The sequence below is a fragment of the Gadus macrocephalus genome, chromosome 6 (assembly GCF_031168955.1).
Source record: "Gadus macrocephalus chromosome 6, ASM3116895v1".
NCBI lineage: Eukaryota > Metazoa > Chordata > Actinopteri > Gadiformes > Gadidae > Gadus > Gadus macrocephalus.
The window spans coordinates 5,112,205-5,131,634 of NC_082387.1; the positions used below are offsets into that span (position 1 = coordinate 5,112,205).

The following is a 19,430-nucleotide window of genomic DNA, read 5'->3' on the forward strand; positions in this document are numbered from 1 at the left end:
TCTGAGGCAGATTAATGTGATGAATTGTATTTAGTTTAATGATTCTTTCCCTTTTCGGGATATATCTTTATTGCTGAATGCACTTGGACAAAAATGTCAGCTTAATAAATCTAATGTAATGTTAATTATTATACAAAGATGGAGTTGCCATTGTACTGAGGCCTTGATATAATGTACTGATAAATACTGGATAAATATTCATAATATTATATGTTGGTAGCACTCAGGGAGCCAGCCTGTTATGCAGCATAATATTCATATATATAGTAGTTTATGTATCATGCTTGTAGCTATTAATTATATGCATGTTATGGTATTTCTTTCCTACTTAATACATTTAAAATCCATTTACCCACTCATCCGCAGTGTTTTCCAAACTTTTTTTCTGGGGACCCATTTTTTTTAATTACAAACCATCGCGACCCAATTCACAATAGGCCTTATCTATAAAATTGTGAGAAGAACAAATTTGTGCATAAATGAACATTCCTGAACGTTTTTACTGCCAATTCCACAACCCATTATATATGAACTTAAACCAGCCTTTTCAAAGAGATAAATCACAACTTTGTTTTATGCACTTGTTATTGAAAACATAATACACATATCAATCAAATACTTTATAAATGAGACCAAATAAATGCATTTAGGCCGAGTTAATGTCACCTTGTTTTGGCTATCTCATTGTTTTTATTTCATTAGCCTTTCAACTAGATTCAATGTTATAAGTAAAATTATCAGAACAATACAAACATTCAGTACTATCAAAAACATTCTTCTTGTTGACATTGTTTTTAAATGCTAATGTGGGTCACGAGTCACGACCCAGTCTTTTGGAAAGACTACACTAGAGAGAGCTTAAGCATGGGGGTGTGCATGATTTAGGCAGGCCTACATACACAGATGCATTTAATGCCCACTAGGGGCTTTGTCAGGAGAAAGGTGTGACACACACACACACACACACACACACACACACACACACACACACACACACACACACACACACACACACACACACACACCTCTGGTGTAAGGACCACAGTCCAGGGAGTTACTCCACTTAACTGAATGTATTATGGGAGCAATGCAGCTTCATGGTTGCAGAAAGGTTAAGACATGGGTCATGTCTGGTTGAGCTAGCCTGTTGAGGGTTTTCAAGAAAGCTATAGCTATTAAGACTATCATTCTATCAGCCCTGTAGCTCAGGGACAAGGAATACGACTGTTAAAGGACAAGGAATAAGACTGTTAAAGAAATAACTAAATGCAAACGTGTGATATTATAATTGTTCTCTCTCTCTCTCTCTCTCTCTCTCTCTCTCTCTCTCTCTCTCTCTCTCTCTCTCTCTCTCTCTCTCTCTCTCTCTCTCTCTCTCTCTCTCTCTCTCTCTCTCTCTCTCTCTCTCTCTCTCTCTCTCTCTCTCTCTCTCTCTCTCTCTCTCTCTCTCTCTCTCTCTCTCTCTCTCTCTCTAATGCGCCGATTGCAGGTATCTACCTGCTCTAACACCACGCCCCTCTAATGTCTGTGATTCGTTGGTGAAAATAGTCGTCGTGCTTAAACTTGAGTGTTATTCAGCCCCATACCCCACTGTTAAGGTCTTTGGCTGCACAAAGTTTACCGCGAAAATGGTGGACCAATTTGTTGGAACATGGAAGATGAGCCTCAGTGAGAACTTTGATGAGTACATGAAGGCAATAGGTGAGGTCGCCTCGTTTGAAATGTCAAGGCTTGATTTGATTTGATTGTCTTTGCTTTTGGACTGCAGGCTGGCTACAGGTCTTACCTTCATTTACAATTCGGACCACGTGGCAACAAGCGGGTCTCATCATTGACTGGTCTCTATGGACACCTGACGACAATTCACTGTCTACGCAGGGGTCGGCATGGCCAGTCGCCAGGTGGGGAACGTGATCAAACCAAAATTCATCGTCAGCGTGGCTGAAGGTGTCATTTCCATGAAGACACAAAGTACTTTCAAAAGTACCGAAATTAAATTCAAACTGGACGAAGAGTTTGAAGAGAGAACCGCTGACGACAGAGTGACCAAGGTGGGTTCTGCTGGATGCATCGACCCCTCCCTGTGTTTCAAACGTGTGTGCTCATGCATAATGGTGACCCTCCTCCCTGCAGACCATCGTCTCGTTTAACAACGGAAAGTTGGTGCAGAAACAAATGTGGGACGGCAGGAGCACGACCCTGGAGCGAGCACTGGAGAGTGGCAAACTCATAACGGTGAGCACCATCGACTGTCTGACGTCTTTGGTTTTTACTTTACAATTCCGGCATTTTGAAAATTGAGCGCCTTTTCTGGTTCGTCTAGGATGAAGGAGTGGTTAACACCGACATTTTGATTATTGGTAGCTGTCGAGTATTTCGCCCCTGCCTGCTTCACACTGGCTGGCTATGTGCATTCAAAAAACACCCCTAAACGTTCGTTTTCATAAATCGAGTCTAAATCAACATTCAATCATCAAAATGCTAAATAAAAACAGGACAAGCTGTATTTTGCTACGACACTTGATTTGGAACATCAATTAGGCCTACCTCATGATGAGTTTCACATTTCTGAAAACGAACGTTTTGGGGTGTTTTTGAATGCACATTGTGAAGCAGGCAGGGGTGTATTAGCCAAATACTCAAGACAGGACCAATATTAAAAATCTCGGTGTTAACTACTCTATTTCATCCTAGACATACCAGAAAGTGGACTCAATGTTCAAAATACCGGATTTGTCCTGGCTGCACACCTAATGGATTGTTATATTTTCTCCAGACATGCACTGCTGGTGATGTGGTTGCAGTGAGGACTTATGAAAGGGAGGCATAACTCTTCAGGAAGTTGAATAACCGGTGGAGTCCAAAATGCAATCTCTTCAATAAATCCATTTCAGTCAATTGTCTGTACTAGTCAAGTCCTTGCCTAATGAGCCTTTTCACATGACTGTAACCTGTTGTTACAGTCATGTTAGTGATTAGTTGGCTTGAGTTGAACAGAACCACCACCAGGGCCCTCTGCAGGGCGGCTGGGACATTTTGCACTGCTGTTGTTCAAGGGCCTTACGTTTTTAAAGTTGCATTACATGGGTGCCATAGCTTTAACAATATAAGAGCTGCATCTTCTGACCTGGTCATATAATTATTGTATCAGTGCAATAAGTGGGCTGGCATTTTCTCAGCATGGGCTAGCACAAGATTGGCAGCCAATGGAGAAGCGTGACCTGGAAGACCCTGCCTAACATGTGAAGAGTGACGTTAGTTTCAGAGTACTTTTAATTGGTCGTTGCAGTTATCAGGCGTATTTCAGATGTTCATGTGACCTGGAGAACGCAGCCTAAAGCCCGTTTATGCTTGTTTTTTAGCAAATGTATTAAACTCAGAAGCTGTTGGCAGCTGGGAAACATCTCGGATGAGAATTCAATGAATATTGACTGTAGACAGGGGATAGCGAGCACTGATAGCCCTGTATGGTTGGGTCATACCATATGCTAACGGGTGTCTGGATTTCGTCCATCAAAATTGTATATGCCCGAAGCAAGGACTTGTGTTTATATTTTAATTATGACGTTTATATCGTAGTTTTTAATCAACCAAAACCAGGTCACTGAAACATAACCGCCGTTTGTCTGGCGCTGGAACAGCAGATGATACGAAGGATGGACGGAGAGTCAGTCAACCTATTGGAACCCAATACGGGGATGGCAATTTATACCCTTTATGCGGATCCGCAATTTAAATACAAGGATAGATCGTAATAATATAATCAGCACAAATCTATATCTATATGGTGATATGTATCAAATTGTGTGAGTGTTTAAATATGATCACTAGTGTTTACATGTGGTCGATAGTGTTTGAATATGGTCGATAGTGTTTGGGTGTGGTCGATAGTGTTTAAATGTGGGCGATAGGGTTTAAATGTGGTCGATAGTGTTTAAATGTGGGCGATAGGGTTTAAATGTGGTCGATAGTGTTTGAATGTGGTCGATAGTGTTTAAATATGGTCGATAGTGTTTGAATGTGGTCGATAGTGTTTAAATGTGGTCAATAGTGTTTAAATATGGTTGATAGTGTTTAAATATGGTCTATAGTGTTTAAATATGGTTGATAGGGTTTAAATGTGGTCGAGAGGGGTTTACATGTTTAAATGTGGTTGATAGGGTTTACATGTTTAAATGTGGTCGCTAGTGTTTACATGTGGTCGATAGTGTTTAAATGTGGTCGATAGTGTGTAGGTGTGGGCGAGAGTGTTTAAATGTGGTCGATGGTGTTTGGATGTGGTCGATAGTGTTTAAATATGGTTGATAGTGTTTAAATATGGTCTATAGTGTTTAAATGTGGGCGATAGTGTTTAAATGTGGTCGATAGTGTTTGAATGTGGTCGATAGTGTTTAAATATGGTTGATAGGGTTTAAATGTGGTCGATAGGGTTTAAATGTGGTCGATAGGGTTTGAATGTGGTCGATAGTGTTTAAATATGGTCGATAGTGTTTAAATGTGGTCGATAGTGTTTGAATATGGTCGATAGGGTTTAAATGTGGTCGATAGGGTTTAAATGTGGTCGAGAGGGGTTTACATGTTTAAATGTGGTTGATAGGGTTTACATGTTTAAATGTGGTCGCTAGTGTTTACATGTGGTCGATAGTGTTTAAATGTGGTCGATAGTGTGTAGGTGTGGGCGAGAGTGTTTAAATGTGGTCGATGGTGTTTGGATGTGGTCGATAGTGTTTAAATGTGGTCGATAGGGTTTACATGTTTAAATGTGGTCGATAGTGTTTAAATGTGGTCGATAGGGTTTGAATGTGGTCGATAGTGTTTAAATATGGTTGATAGGGTTTAAATGTGGTTGATAGGGTTTAAATGTGGTCGATAGGGTTTGAATGTGGTCGATAGTGTTTAAATATGGTCGATAGTGTTTAAATGTGGTCGATAGTGTTTGAATATGGTCGATAGGGTTTAAATGTGGTCGATAGGGTTTAAATGTGGTCGAGAGGGGTTTACATGTTTAAATGTGGTTGATAGGGTTTACATGTTTAAATGTGGTCGCTAGTGTTTACATGTGGTCGATAGTGTTTAAATGTGGTCGATAGTGTGTAGGTGTGGGCGAGAGTGTTTAAATGTGGTCGATGGTGTTTGGATGTGGTCGATAGTGTTTAAATGTGGTCGATAGGGTTTACATGTTTAAATGTGGTCGATAGTGTTTATATATGGTCGATAGGGTTTACATGTGGTCGATAGGGTTTACATGTGGTCCATAGTGTTTAAATGTGGTCCATAGTGTTTAAATGTGGGCGATAGTGTTTAAATGTGGGCGATAGTGTTTAAATGTGGTCGATAGGGTTTACGTGTGGTCCATAGTGTTTAAATGTGGGTGATAGTGTTTAAATGTGGGCGATAGGGTTTACATGTGGTCGATATTGTTTAAATGTGATCGACAGTGTTTAAATATGGTCGATAGTGTTTAAATATGTTCTTTTCACTCACTCTCCACCTCATCCCTAACTCTCCACCTCAAGCTGGTGTGTAGTGAGCGTTCTGGCACCGATTGGCTGCCGTGCATCACCCAAGTGGGTGCTACATATTGGTGGTGGTTAGTGAGGTCCCCCCTTCACTTTAGGCGTCTTTGAGTGTTATTAATTATTATTATTCTTCATGTTTAACCTCTGTTTTCCTTTTATTCCTAGTCTGTTTTACATAGTTTTGAATGATGACTATATGCTCTGTAAGGTGACCTTGGGTGTCTTGAAAGGCGCCTCTAAATTAAATGTATTATTATTATTATTATTATTATTATTATTATTATTATTATTATTATAACCAACGGCAGACAACCGACCCAAAACAAACCCCGGTTACCCCGGCAACCCCCAACACGGTCTCACTCACGTGCAGGCCCCCACCCTGATTGACAATAAGAACATTACAATACATGCACATAGAACAACTGGCATAACGGACAACGAAATTCAATGCAACACATAACACACAAACTATTTAATTGTCCCAGGGTCGCTACAATATATTAAAGAACTCAAACTTTTAAACTACCGGTGACGTAATGTGACGTCATTACAAACATGGCGGCCGACGAAAACACCAACATTGAACGCGATAAGGAAAACATGATTCTCCTTAACAAGGAAAAGCCATACGCGTACATTAAAAGGAGAACAAACCAAGCAAATATGAACATGAAGAATGAGGTTTGTGAAAGACGCAGTACCACGGAGTACTGCTCAGAGCTCCAGGGCTGGATGTGGCAGTACTACAGCGGCGCTGTGGGCTGGCAGAGCTGGGTGTCTGTGTGTGCTGCCATGCCTCACTACCACCCTCTACTACACCCCGGGACCACCACGCCACACAATGAGTTCACCGGCTTCGATGCACAGAACTGGTACAACAACCCATTTGGTCTGCCGTTGTCCACCTACTCGCCGGGTCTCCCCAGCCCCGCCGGGCCGACCGGGCTGCAGGCCCAGGGCAGCAGCTCCCTCCCGGCGGCCACACTGACCCAGCAACAGACCCCGGACCAGCGGAACGCACTCAGACCAGGTACGCACATAGGTGCACTAATGCATTAAGTATGCTCCACTACAAGATCGATCAGCTATGTTTAACTGCTACCACAACGTTTCAGGTCGAGAGTATATCATTCCTTCGCCCTTTCAGAGGCTTGTTGCTGAAATGGTGGATTTCTTCATATTGTTCTTCATAAAGGCGACCATCATCATCAGCATCATGCACCTGAGTGGGATGAAGTAAGTGATGTTTCTGAGTGGACGTGTTAAGCAATTGTTTTCATGCAAGTCCAGTATTGATAGATTTGAAAGAAACGGTGTTGTTCAATTATCAGCATTGCTTGTTCCCAAGGGATATCTCCAAGTTTGCCATGCACTTCATAGTGGAGGAGATAGATGAGGACACCTCCATGGAGGAGCTTCAGAAGATGATGCTTGTAGCCCTTGTCTACCGGGTATTGGTGTGTTTTTACGAGGTGAGATTACAAACATTCAGGATATTGCTTTTCATATTTAGCGCTGCAAGTAACCATAAGGATTACAGGTCTGACCCTTAGGCTATGTCCAAAGATATGCTTCATCAATATTTTTTTGGTGTATTGTCTTTAATATCTGTAGTTCTGCCAATGGGTCCTCATTCTTGAAAGTCCTGTTATAATACATTTTGTGTAACATCTCACTGTTCATAATTGTCTGTTTCTAAACAAGATCTGTGATTGAAACAGCCAAATTCTAAATGTCAATAGTTCTAAATGTACTTAGTTTCTAAACAGATTAACTTTCCTGCAGCAGTTCTAATTCCTGAGGGCATGTTCACACAGGCAAAAGGGTTTCAAATTGACTCTTGTCGAGTCTGAAATACGCACTGAACCGTGCATTATCAAACCGTAGCTCTTGTATCAAACTATGAAATGCACCGTACTGCTGCCGTCCCCGTTTATATCATGCACCCACAAACGTTATCCTCGTCGTTGGCATCTAACGCCAAAACAACAATCCTCGACATTGTAACTAGTTTAAACTGATACAAGTAGCGTAGTCAAACCACTTTGATACTGTAACCGATTTTCAACGTATATGTGCTCTAGAACATTGTGCTCTAGAATGAACTAGACAAAACCCCGTCAGTTTTTTAGTTGGTAAAAAAACGCTCTGGTCGGGTGTTTTTTTTTATGTAAAAAAACTGCCTGTGTGAACACGCCCTGAGAACTCCTATTTCTTCTTTCCAGATTGCCTGTCTCTGGGGGGCGGGGGGGGCCACCCCGGGGAAACTCCTCCTGGGCCTCCAGGTGGTGATGTGTGACTCTTCGGTCCTTGTACAGCCTCGCAGGGTCCTGGTGGTGCCGGCCACAGAGGTCTCCCTCTCTGCGTGAGTCCTCCAGCTTATTGTTGTGGTTCCTCATGTGCAAAATAAGGGTGGATGTGTTCATTCTGCAGCATCACCTTGGCTCAAACCTTTAATGCAGTAATGTTGGTTCATATTTTGTAGTGCTAACCAAAAGATAAATAGAATAGTTTTTTTTAACAGCGCTAAGCTCATAGAGCATAAATGAAACAGGGCTGTCATTTGCTGCTCGCTTCATGTAGTCTATCTGTCCCTACATTGCCATGTGTTTTGTGCTCTGAAAGATAGTGGTATAATTCTTCTATTATATAAGTATAATTGCAACCTTTACTGTCTGCAAGTCTCCCCTTGTCGTTAGTATTGGGCATAAAGCCACAGCTGTCTGCCTCTCTTCCTGCAGTTCCACCATTAGAGCCCTGAACAAGAACTTCTCCATCGCCTTCTTCTTCCCTGCGTTCATCACGCTGCTGTTCTTCCAGCACAACAGAACTGTGTATGACATGGTGGCCGGCACCATTGTGGTCAAGCGCACAGGAGCCAGATGATCCACAGACGGACCAACACATTCAGTCGGACAGATGCTGCGTGCTATTTAATACAACACTGACCGTGTGGCTCAGTTTTATCCTACGTTACAATGATTTACTGCATGATACATGACTCCGATGTGCGACCAGGGTGTCTGAGATGAAACATCCATGTTCTTCAATGAGATTTTGTCTTTTTTTCTGAAAAGATACCTTTTGACATGCTGCTGATTTTTTTCCTACATGCAACTGTGTCTAATAATTTAATTTAATAACATGCACTGGTTCTATTGTATGACGTATAAATCTTAAGACGCAAAGCCTTCTAGATAGTCACAAAACAAATCGAAACTTCACATTATTCCAGTAGAAGGGTGTTTCTACTTTTGTTTTACTATTGAATGACAGGTCTGCATTTTTGAAATTCTTAATTAGTACCTTGAAATGTGTTCAAATACAGACAGAATCACTCTTTAATATGATTACATCACATGCATACATTTATACTGCCTTTAATATTATATGATGTATGGCTTTTTGTAATATTTGTAATGACGCCACTAAACCTTCTCAGTCTGACCGTTGTCATTAAGTATGCATGCCATGTAATACTTTATTTGTATGCCACTCATAAAAATAGCATTGATTTAAAAATGTTAGCAAATGTAGTGTAAAGGTTTTATTTCATTACTGTAACAGTAAAACCATGTATTCTATTTATTATAGCATCAAAATGGTACTTGATATTTAGTACGTTTGGATCCTCTTTGGTTTACCCACTGCCAAGCTCATCTAGCTATATCTGAAAATTATTCTATTTTTGATCAAGTTGCGTTGTCAAAAAAAAGCATAATGTTTGTCTACAGTTTAAGAAGTAATATTGATTATACATTTAATGCAGATCATTTAACATTTATTTTTCATTTAAATCTTAAATAAAGAGAATTGTCTTATTGGAACTAAATAACTTAATATTGTTCTATTTGATATTTTCCCAATGTATGGTAGTGTTGTAACGAGATCGCTACACAAGACCTATTGTCTAGCATCGAATGTATGATCTTTCAAATGTCCGGGACACATTTACATCCCTTTAGTTTATTTGCCCATGATTGTAATCGTAAGTAGTCCCTCAGAAATTATTCTTGGCCTTGAAATACTAGAACCCTTTGATACACTGCAATTCACCCTGAGACCCACCAACTAAATGGATTTCAGGTGGTGTCTGGCGACATCTAGTGGTGGGTGATTAGGCATATTTAGTTGCTAATTATGTTTACGAGATATACACTTCTTAAAGGCACCCAGTGCAACTTTATGTAAACATTCAATGAAAAATAAACATTCAATTTCTAGTCTTTTTTACACGTAGTAAGTTTCAATAACTCCATACCATTACATATCGACATTCAAGGAGCAAAGATGAGACGTCGTTGTGTGGTGAGAACTGATAGAAAATCGTAAACAACAACAATCGCCGGTGGGGAGAAGCCATTTTTCCATTGACTGGAAGCCTGCTTTATTTATTGTAGGTTACAAAAAATAAAGAAAATGGCGGCATTGTTGTTATCGATTTTCTATCAGTTCTCACCACACAACGACGTCTCATCTTTGCTGCTTGAATGTCGGTATGTAATGGCATGGAGTTATTGAAACTTACTACGTGTAAAAAAGACTAGAAATTGAATGTTTATTTTTAAGCCTCGAAAGTTGCACTGGGTGCCTTTAAGAGACGGTTGAGCAGAAGACTTTAATAATTTTATCAATGATAATTAGGCAGGTGCATATAATTCCCAAATACAGCCCTTGCATCTCTTCCTCCGTCTACCTGTCCTCCATTCATTCGTTATTCCATCATTTGATTGATTTGTAGGGGACAACCCCTTTATTAAAAGAAAATGGAGAGAATAAAATAACTGCTTTATCTGATCTTTATTTTAAGTTTAATCGTACCATTGTCAGCATTGTATTTGTACCAGAGGGGATAGTGGGACACTTGTCAGTCAATCGGTGCTGCTTTGTATTTGCTGTAGGTTTCATATTGTTCACTCATTCATTCCCTATCTCTCCTTTCATATTAAATCCCCATCAAGTTCCTTTTTTCATCACTGCATATTTCCCTTTGGGACGCCCGACCCCTGCAGTCCTTTCAGCAGGTGAAGGGACACTAAAAGCCATTACTATGCTTCCCCCTCTGCAGGAACAGAATGCTAACAGAATGAAACAATACACCGCCGTAGCCTAATTGTTCAGCTTTCCAGTAGAAAAACATTTCATAACAACAAGGTGTATGCGATAATGAGTTTACTAAAAAGTCTGGATATACGTATATACAATATATACAATGCTTAGGATATTTATTTACATTTCCTGTTTCTTCCCGGCAGAGTCAGTAGACCCTAATGTCACTAAATGATTTTCCGTGCTGGTCAGATGGGGTCTGAGTCTCCTTTCCTCTCCCCTCCTCTTTAAGGTCAGGGGGGGGGGGTCCTTCTGCCCCAGGCGCCTGTGGGTATGAGGCACAGGGGCTGAAGGAACCAGGAGAACCACCCTGTCTGTCTGGGACCATCAGCTCCAGGGGAGGTTGAGTTCAGCTTCATGTCCCTGAGGTTACCTTCCGTTCATCATGTGAGACTCCGCTAAACAACAGCAGCCACTCGTAAGTCAGCACACCTGGCCAGCTCCAGGGCCTGTCAATTTACAGTTTGCCAAAGGTTCCATGAATGAAATGCTGCAGAATGCTGTTCTGTGTCTGTGTCTGTGCATGCATTTGTGTGTATGTGTATATTTGTGTGCTTCAATGTCTGTTAATATATGTGCCTGCGTGTTTGTGTGGGTGCATGTGTATGTATGCTTACGTATGTGTGTGTGTGTGTGTGTGTGTGTGTGTGTGTGTGTGTGTGGTATATTTTCTGTTCTTGACTGTTGGTTTTCCTTTCAAGTGGATTCAATAATGACAGGCTAGCTGGGTTCTGCCACAGGGAAGAGGTATCATGATGAAGAGGAATGGCCAAGAGAGGAACCATGCCCTTCCATGACGGCCTCAATAGGAAGGACACAAACCCACACAGATAAAACAAGGTGCAAATTAGGAAGTAGGGCCAATGGCCCGCCAGAAGTGATGAGGAAAAATTTCGGTTTTAATTAAATAATCAATCCTAAAGAAATTGCATGGCTTGTTTTTGTGTCAGAAATCAGAAATAGATAGATGATGTGTATTATAAATGTAACCAAGCCCATGGTGGAATATAATTGATTTTGTCATTTAACCTCTAGGAGGCACCAACAAGTTAATCCTAGTTAATGTTGGGCTCGGACGTAGTCTAGGGTGGGATCAGGTTACCCAGAGGGACTGAGGGCACCTATAGACAAATGCTAGGTCCCATTAGACCAGGAGCTCTACAATACAGTGGAGCTACAACTAAACACACTGATGTCCGTTTTTTAGTGCAGAACTTATCATGCTACCAGGAGTACACAATCTGGCCTTCGGCTCGACTATAGGCTTTAAGGTACAAGGTGCACGGAGCACGCTTGTTTAGTGAAGTTAACAGCTGGTGAGCTATCAAGGTCCACGTTGATAGGGTAACCAGAAGCGTGGTTGTATTAGGCCCCGTCCACACGAAGCCGAAACGGGCGAAACCGTTACGGTTTCGATCTATCCGGTTTCGAAGTATCTCCGTAAAGACGAAGCCAAGCGAAACCGGATAGATCTGTAGAAACGCTGTAGTAAACATTCCAGGCCCATAAGGGGCGCTGCTTCTGGTACACAAATCCAGAAGAAGAAGAGGCGAGCATGCGCATAAAGGCTGCCCCCCGAACCACTAACAACACAAACAAACAGCTCTTCTACGATGGCGAACTAGATTCTCAATAAATAATGGCTTAGCAACCCAACAAGGGACATGATATGCTGCAGAACGATTACAAGCTTGTAGTCCGCCATCATCTTTTTTGTTGTGATTTCTGAGACTCCGCGGGCTTAAGAGCCATTGGCTAGGAGGTCGAGGGGTGGGGCGATGATGTCATGGTTTGCGGTTTCAGTCGGTTTCAGGCGTCCACACGAAACCAAAACGAAACCGGATAGATTTGAAACCACCTCCGAGGGTGGTTTCAGAAGTTTGCGGTTTCGGTCAGCGGATTCGCCGGCTTCGTGTGGACGGAAGGCCGAACCGTACAAGACCTTTGCGGTTTCGCCATGAAATCGGCTTCGTGTGGACGGGGCCTTAGTTGTGGCCAAATGGAAACAGCTGGTGAGCTATCAAGGTCCATGTTGATAGGGTAACCAGAAGTGTGGTTGTATTAGTTGTGGCCAAATGGAGCAGCTCAGTCCATTTACTAAGCTCAAATGAACAGTGGTTCACACTGTAACAACATGGACGGTTAGAGTGTGAACCACTGTTCATAGGAGCCACGGAGAAAGAAGATGTTCACACCCGGGACATAACAGTACAGAAAGTTTACCAAGCCAGAGAAGTAATTAAACAATGCCTTACATACTTGACGGGTTGTTTTCATGATGAGTCTGAGCCAGAGATGGTTGCTAAGTCATACAGTGCTGGCAGAGACAACGGCAGACAGGAAGCATCAACTGCACACCTGTGGCACCTGCAGGGAGGGTGGAACACTGCAGGGAGGGTGGACCACTGCAGGGAGGGTGGAACACTGCAGGGAGGGTGGACCACTGCAGGGAGGGTGGACCACTGCAGGGAGGGTGGAACACTGCAGGGAGGGTGGACCACTGCAGGGAGGGTGGACCACTGCAGGGAGGGTGGATCAATTCAGGGAGGGTGGACCACTGCAGGGAGGGTAGGCAAAGGCAATACAGCTGTACACTAGGACGAAAGGCCAGTACTTTATTATGTGTAGTAAGAAGGGAACACAAAGAAGAAGTTTGGTGCATACTATCGAAGATGCATATGTGACATACTTCAGGGAACAGGAACCCAGCACAAGATCCACCTGGAACCCAATAAGCTTCTGGCGACACACGCAGCTTGAAGTGCGACTCGCTTTAATAGACAGTCTCAAAGCAGAGGTTCAGTGACCGGAGACCCTACAGATGGGTTCTTACTTTGTAGAAAGAAATTATAAGCTGATGAGACTGCATAGTCCCCAAGGCATTAAACAGGTATGTCAAAGGAATTATTTTGTTAAGAGACTTTTTGAGATCTGGCAAATTAGATGTTTCAGAGTTCGGGCAGGTGTGTTTGGACAAAAGAGTCCCAAAATGTGCACTTCTACCACATTACTGCTGTAAGAGACTGTAAGAGGCTGCCATATTAGACTGGGGAAGTCTTGACCTCTATTGTGCAAGATATGCACACTAAAATATTCTTTGAAAAGGGCCCACGATATTTGAGTTAAGATATTTGAGTTAGGATACTTGATGGGAAGAACCGCAACATTGATGCAAGAATAGAGGCATCGGTGGCACCCAGCTGGCATCATGTTAGAGCTGCAGAATGGAACACGCTTATCTTGACTATGTCCTCGAACAGCAGGGTCAGGGACAGCGCTCGGCCCCAGGCAGTTCACCCTCCTCCCCTCTGGGGGTCGCACCTGGACTGTGTGTTCCCTGACAAACAGGTTCCAGAAGGATTTCGTCCCTGTGGCTGTCACCCTGCTGAACTCTGCACCACAGCCCCCGGATGGGACAATTTCAACCCTGGTTAACACACAATGTGTTTCATAATTTTATTGTGTAGTAGGCGTACTAAGTGTAATAGTAAGTAAGTGCAATATCTTTCCATATGCATGTGGATACAAATAAGTCTTGTACACACTGTATCTGAAGAGTCTTTTGAATCTGATGATGACCTTTGTAGGATCATCAGGAGGACTGACTCCAAAGTGGATTGTATTGCACCAGTTTGTTCGAAGAACCATGGCTATAAATACTACCAACCAGTTATCATGTTCACTTGTTGACATCATATTATATGATGCAAAATTGGTTGACCCCACAATGATTCTCTGAACTATTTCGGACAGCACATACTTTAAAGAGCCCATGCCATTAAAATCACATTTTTCCTATTGTTTGTTAAATAACATAGGTCTGAATAAGTTTGTGAGCTGTGGTAAGTTTGAAATCTATGCAGTTTGTCTGCTGAATGCAATAGGCAATGAAAGGAAAAAGGCAGAAGAAATGAGCCGATCTGGATAAGGTGACACTGTGACGTAGCGTTGTCAAACTATTATTCATGGCCCTGCCCACTTGGTTGGTTCGTAACCACCCACAAGAATTCTGAAGGAGTCGTGATTGAGCTAGTGCTAAATGCTAATACGTGTACGGTAGTTGCTTAGTTCGTAGTAACAGGCTAGTTACAGAATTTTGAATGCAATGGCAGAACGACATCGAAGTACATGAACTGCGACATGCTGACTGCCGCCGGTTGCCGCGAGGCACCACCGCCCGGCAGCGGGCAGCCGGGCGGTGGTGCCTCGCGCCGGCAGCAGGCAGCGCGCGGTTCTGTCTACTACAGATTGATGTGGAAGTGGAAGAACCAGAGACGTCGGAGAACCCGACAAAGTCCTTTGTGATTCATTATATCGTCTGGACGTGCACACAGCTTTTGGCCGTGATAATATGTATTATTTGATATAGATATCTATGTATTATATGATATTATTTAGATATAGAGCTCCAGGACTGTAATGCAAGTGTTGTACACTTCCTTGTTATTTGGATAACCGTTCTGCTGTTGGTGTGATGGCGCATAACACGTCGGACTCTCGTCTCCGGTATTTCTACAACGAGACTCGTAGTGGGGGTTATCTCAGCCATGGTTGAGAATGAATTGGGGGAAAGGAACTTTGACTTTGACTCCCTGAAGTAGGCATGAACCACGACATGGAGGAGAAAGGGATTGTTGACCGCGGTCGTCTCCCGCCGGAGCCTCGCTGCCGATGGACCACCGCCTCGGCTTCAGGAGGCGGTGATTAGCGCTGACCGCTGCCGAGGCGGCGGGAAGCAGGGCTCAAGCGGGATACATTCGCGGCCAACAATCCCCTTCTCCTCCATGTCGTGGTTCATGTACTTCAGGGAGTCGAAGCCAAAGTTCCTTTCCCCCAATTCATTCTCAAAGCTGGTTCTTCCACTTCCACATCAATCTGAAGAAGACGCGGTCGTTTGAGATTCATAATAGCCTATCGTCTGGAGGCTCACACAGCTTTTGGCCGTGATAATATATATTATATATTATATGATATAGATATCTATGTATAATATGGGTTTCTAAGAGCCATTGCGATACATCCACCGTAAACAGAGCGCATGGTACCGTGGCTACAAGCTGCTCAGAGCCAGGGGATAATATATATTATATGATATAGATATCTATGTATAATATGGGTTTCTAAGAGCCATTGTGATACATCCACCGTAAACAGAGCGCATGGTACCGTGGCTACAAGCTGCTCAGGGCCAGGTGATAATATATATTATATAGATATCTATGTATAATATGGGTTTCTACGAGCCATTGCGATACATCCACCGTAAACAGAGCGCATGGTACTGTGGCTACAAGCTGCTCAGGGCCACACCCCCACCCCCCTCCTTGACCTGCCTTGACACGCCCACCGAAACAGCGCGTTTGGGGGAAGCTCAATGTGCGACTGGTTCGGAGTGGCTGTAACTCTGCACCACGGCTGAATTTCGGGGACGTCTTTGAATACTGTGTTTGTGGCCCACTAATACCTATATTAAAGCATCCATAAAATAGCATGGCATGGGATCTTTAAGAGAAAATAATGTATTTAGTTATCCACCCTTAATAGGCGACCGTTGTGTTTTGAATCGTTCTGTTCATGTCTGGTGAAGACCAAACTTCACCAGACTGTTCCAGAGTTTCTTTCCTTTTCGCTTCCAGCCCACCCATTCGTTCAGCTGCCTAAACTACGATTTGGAGATGTGTAGGCAGGGGCTTGCTATTTTCAGCTGAATGAACATATTCGGGGTACCTGGACACACATGGGGGGAGATATGTTCATTCTACCAAATGTTGTTTTTTCTTTCATGTTCACATGATTAAAATCCACCAGGGATAAAAAAAAAAAAATGCATGTAAATGCAAATGCAATACCCCTCTCTCCCTCCCTCTCTCTCTTGCTCACCTAATCACATTTTCAAATGATTTGCTCTTAAGGCCTCCGTTCAAGGTCACGTCCCGCTCTCAGCTGCTGACTGTTGGACGGCAGCGGTTAGGATGCCTGTTTTCAATGACTGTTACCTCTGCCACCATTCACAGATTGTGACCATGTGTCCAGTATGCGTGATGTAACCAGAACCCCCAAAGGACCACAGCATGAGTGAACACAATATTAACCCAACTTTCAGATCTTCTGAGCATGCACCTGCCTAATAGATTTATTGGCCCTTGCTCTATTCATTAACTGCTGAATCCCCTTGATCTAAATAGGCCCTTTCAGTGTGTCATGCTAGCTCCACCACCATTCAGCCCGAGCCTCCCATCTCTCTTAATGGGGATTGGAGACTGTGGAGCTGCCTTGTTGCCATGGCAGCAAGGGCTTTCACATTCTCCCCACATAGTGTGGAGGACGCACGTTGTTCCCTACAAACAGGAGCGCGCCACAACAGAGACGGCTCTGCTGTCTGAAGAGAACCAACATGGGTTATTTAGCTCACCGTTTCCATAGCCAATGTCCTTGTGATTCAACCACCCACACTACACATCCCTATCTGCATATTACTAGCGCATAGTGTTTGTTACTAGCGCATCCCTGTTGGCACTGAGTGTACTAGCACTGAAAATTACGTCTCTGTTCCGGTTTCAGCATTTATTTTGCGCTTTTGTCATTTATTTAAAAGGCAGACCCATGTCACTGGCATCAGTTCCCAGGAAAACTGCTGGATTGGCTATTTTTTATGTGAAGAAAGTAGAATGATACAAACAAAGATGTATTTGTGCTTATTGTTCTTCTAATTTTGGGCATTTATTCAGACAAATGTACTAAAATTTTAAGTAACATGGCACCCTACATGCTAGCCTGTGTGCTCTGTACCTGCCTGATATGTCTGGACATGTCTGTAGAGTTGGAGAAGTTGGGGACAAGGAGAAGATAATTAGGGGTTTATTAGAAGAAGGAGCACAGGAGTTGACCCTTCTTATGAGATCTCATGCAAAATATTATAAATCATTGATTTAATCACATATAACTTGCTATGCCATGAACTCCAAATTAAACTTGCTTTGTTTTTATCCTCTGATGAAGAGTAGTTAAAGGCACCCAGTGCAACTTTATGTAAACATTCAATGAAAAATAAACATTCAATTTCTAGTCTTTTTTACAAGTAGTAAGTTTCAATAACTCCATACCATTACATATCGACATTCAAGGAGCAAAGATGAGACGTCGTTGTGTGGTGAGAACTGATAGAAAATCGTAAACAAAAACAATCGCCGGTGGGGAGAAGCCATTTTTCCATTGACTGGAAGCCTGCTTTATTTATTGTAGGTTACAAAAAATAAAGAAAATGGCGGCATTGTTGTTGTTATCGATTTTGTATCAGTTCTCACCACACAACGACGTCTCATCTTTGCTGCTTAAATGTCGGTATGTAATGGTATGGAGTTATTGAAACTTACTACGTGTAAAAAAGACTAGAAATTGAATGTTTATTTTTAAGCCTCGAAAGTTGCACTGGGTGCCTTTAAGATGAGGTGATTTTTACTCTGAAGAGAATGACAATGCAAATGCAAGGCGAGGTTGAGGAATTGTTGCATTGTGTTTGAAAGACTTGTTAGCTCTATCACCTGCATCTCTGGAGGGATGCAACATGGGCTCACATATTATCAGTCCCCCACTCCCTCATACACACACACACACACACACACACACAGACACACACACACACACACACACACACACACACACACACACACACACACACACACACACACACACACACACACACACACACACACACACACACACACACACACACACACACACACACACACCAAGCATGCACACCAAGCACGTACACCAAGCACACACACTAAGCACAGACGCTAACTCACCAGCAAAACTACTATTATAACTGCTACTCCTACTACTATGAAAGGCCTCTAACTATAGATTTACTTCTACCTTTACACCATAACTAGCAATATTCATTCCATGAACAAATACTTCTTCCATGAACGTTGAATGTGAATGAAGTGCAGGCCCAGTTGGGCTTGGGTTAAGTACAAGCCCTCAGAAAAGCCCATCTTACATTAGAATACTAGAATGACCACAAAACAAGTGGAATGGATCTTCCCTTTCCACAACATTCTTGAAGTCGTGACATTATCATTAGAACAAACCAAAACAAAAATCCCAGTCGCAACACACTTGGCACAGCTCTGTCATCATGGCCTCTACATGCTTCTATTACAATGCATGCATCTCGTTGTTGGTATTGTAGTCTGCGAGCCTCCATGCCTCTCTGCGCTGATCCTGTATTGGTGGTGGAGGTTATCAGTTGTCTTAAATGATTTGCATCCAGTCTTAAAGGGATACTTCACATTTTAATTAAGCTTTGTATCGCTGGAAACCCAGTCATACTTTTGAAGGGTCTTGCATCATTCCATAATTTCCCCCTGAGACAGGAGATATCCGTATCTACCTCTAACACTTCCTTCTTTAAATGACGTAAAATTAAGATTTTTGCGTCATTTAAAACAGGAAGTGTAATAGGGGTGGGGGTGGGGGCTCTAAAAAACTACAAGCACATTACAGATCAGTGCCAGTGGGTGGGACTTAGGGGTGTAGGCCCTATAGTATAAACGATATAGAGAGTAAACCGGTGGGAATTTGCGCTACGGTATGGATTTTGATATTACCGTGTGACCAGTAGATCACACAAGCACTAAAGAAGCAAGGATGTAGTAGGCCTACCAGAGACGCAGTCATTTATTCATAATATCATCCGGCACACACAGCTTTTGGCCGTGTTCTATACGATATTCTAGAACACTCCGGGAGCTCCTGCGGGAGACCTGGAGCTCTATATCTAAATGATATAAT

At 42.6% G+C, this 19,430-nt stretch overlaps 2 protein-coding genes across 2 annotated transcripts; both read left to right on the top strand.

Annotated features, from left to right (window-relative positions):
• Positions 1 to 1,515: 1,515 nt before the first annotated feature.
• Positions 1,516 to 2,898, top strand: fabp4b (fatty acid binding protein 4b). The gene is made up of 4 exons (XM_060053652.1): positions 1,516 to 1,701; positions 1,879 to 2,051; positions 2,134 to 2,235; positions 2,777 to 2,898. Exons 1-4 carry the CDS (start codon positions 1,629 to 1,631, stop codon positions 2,828 to 2,830), a joined length of 402 nt encoding a protein of 133 aa, XP_059909635.1. The 5' UTR covers positions 1,516 to 1,628; the 3' UTR covers positions 2,831 to 2,898.
• A 3,140-nt stretch (positions 2,899 to 6,038) lies between these two features.
• LOC132458741 (protein FAM8A1-like) lies at positions 6,039 to 9,362 on the top strand. The gene is made up of 5 exons (XM_060053023.1): positions 6,039 to 6,552; positions 6,638 to 6,758; positions 6,871 to 6,994; positions 7,748 to 7,887; positions 8,264 to 9,362. The coding sequence occupies exons 1-5, from the start codon at positions 6,078 to 6,080 to the stop codon at positions 8,406 to 8,408; spliced, it is 1,005 nt and encodes a 334-aa protein (XP_059909006.1). The 5' UTR covers positions 6,039 to 6,077; the 3' UTR covers positions 8,409 to 9,362.
• Positions 9,363 to 19,430: the final 10,068 nt, after the last annotated feature.

Coding starts and splice junctions, on each gene's coding strand:
- LOC132458741 (XM_060053023.1), top strand. CDS start 6,078: ATGGCGGCCGACGAAAACACCAACATTGAACGCGATAAGGAAAACATG. Junction 6,553..6,637: donor GCGGAACGCACTCAGACCAG/GTACGCACATAG, acceptor ACAACGTTTCAG/GTCGAGAGTATATCATTCCT. Junction 7,888..8,263: donor ACAGAGGTCTCCCTCTCTGC/GTGAGTCCTCCA, acceptor CTCTTCCTGCAG/TTCCACCATTAGAGCCCTGA.
- fabp4b (XM_060053652.1), top strand. CDS start 1,629: ATGGTGGACCAATTTGTTGGAACATGGAAGATGAGCCTCAGTGAGAAC. Junction 1,702..1,878: donor TGAGTACATGAAGGCAATAG/GTGAGGTCGCCT, acceptor CTGTCTACGCAG/GGGTCGGCATGGCCAGTCGC. Junction 2,236..2,776: donor AGAGTGGCAAACTCATAACG/GTGAGCACCATC, acceptor TATTTTCTCCAG/ACATGCACTGCTGGTGATGT.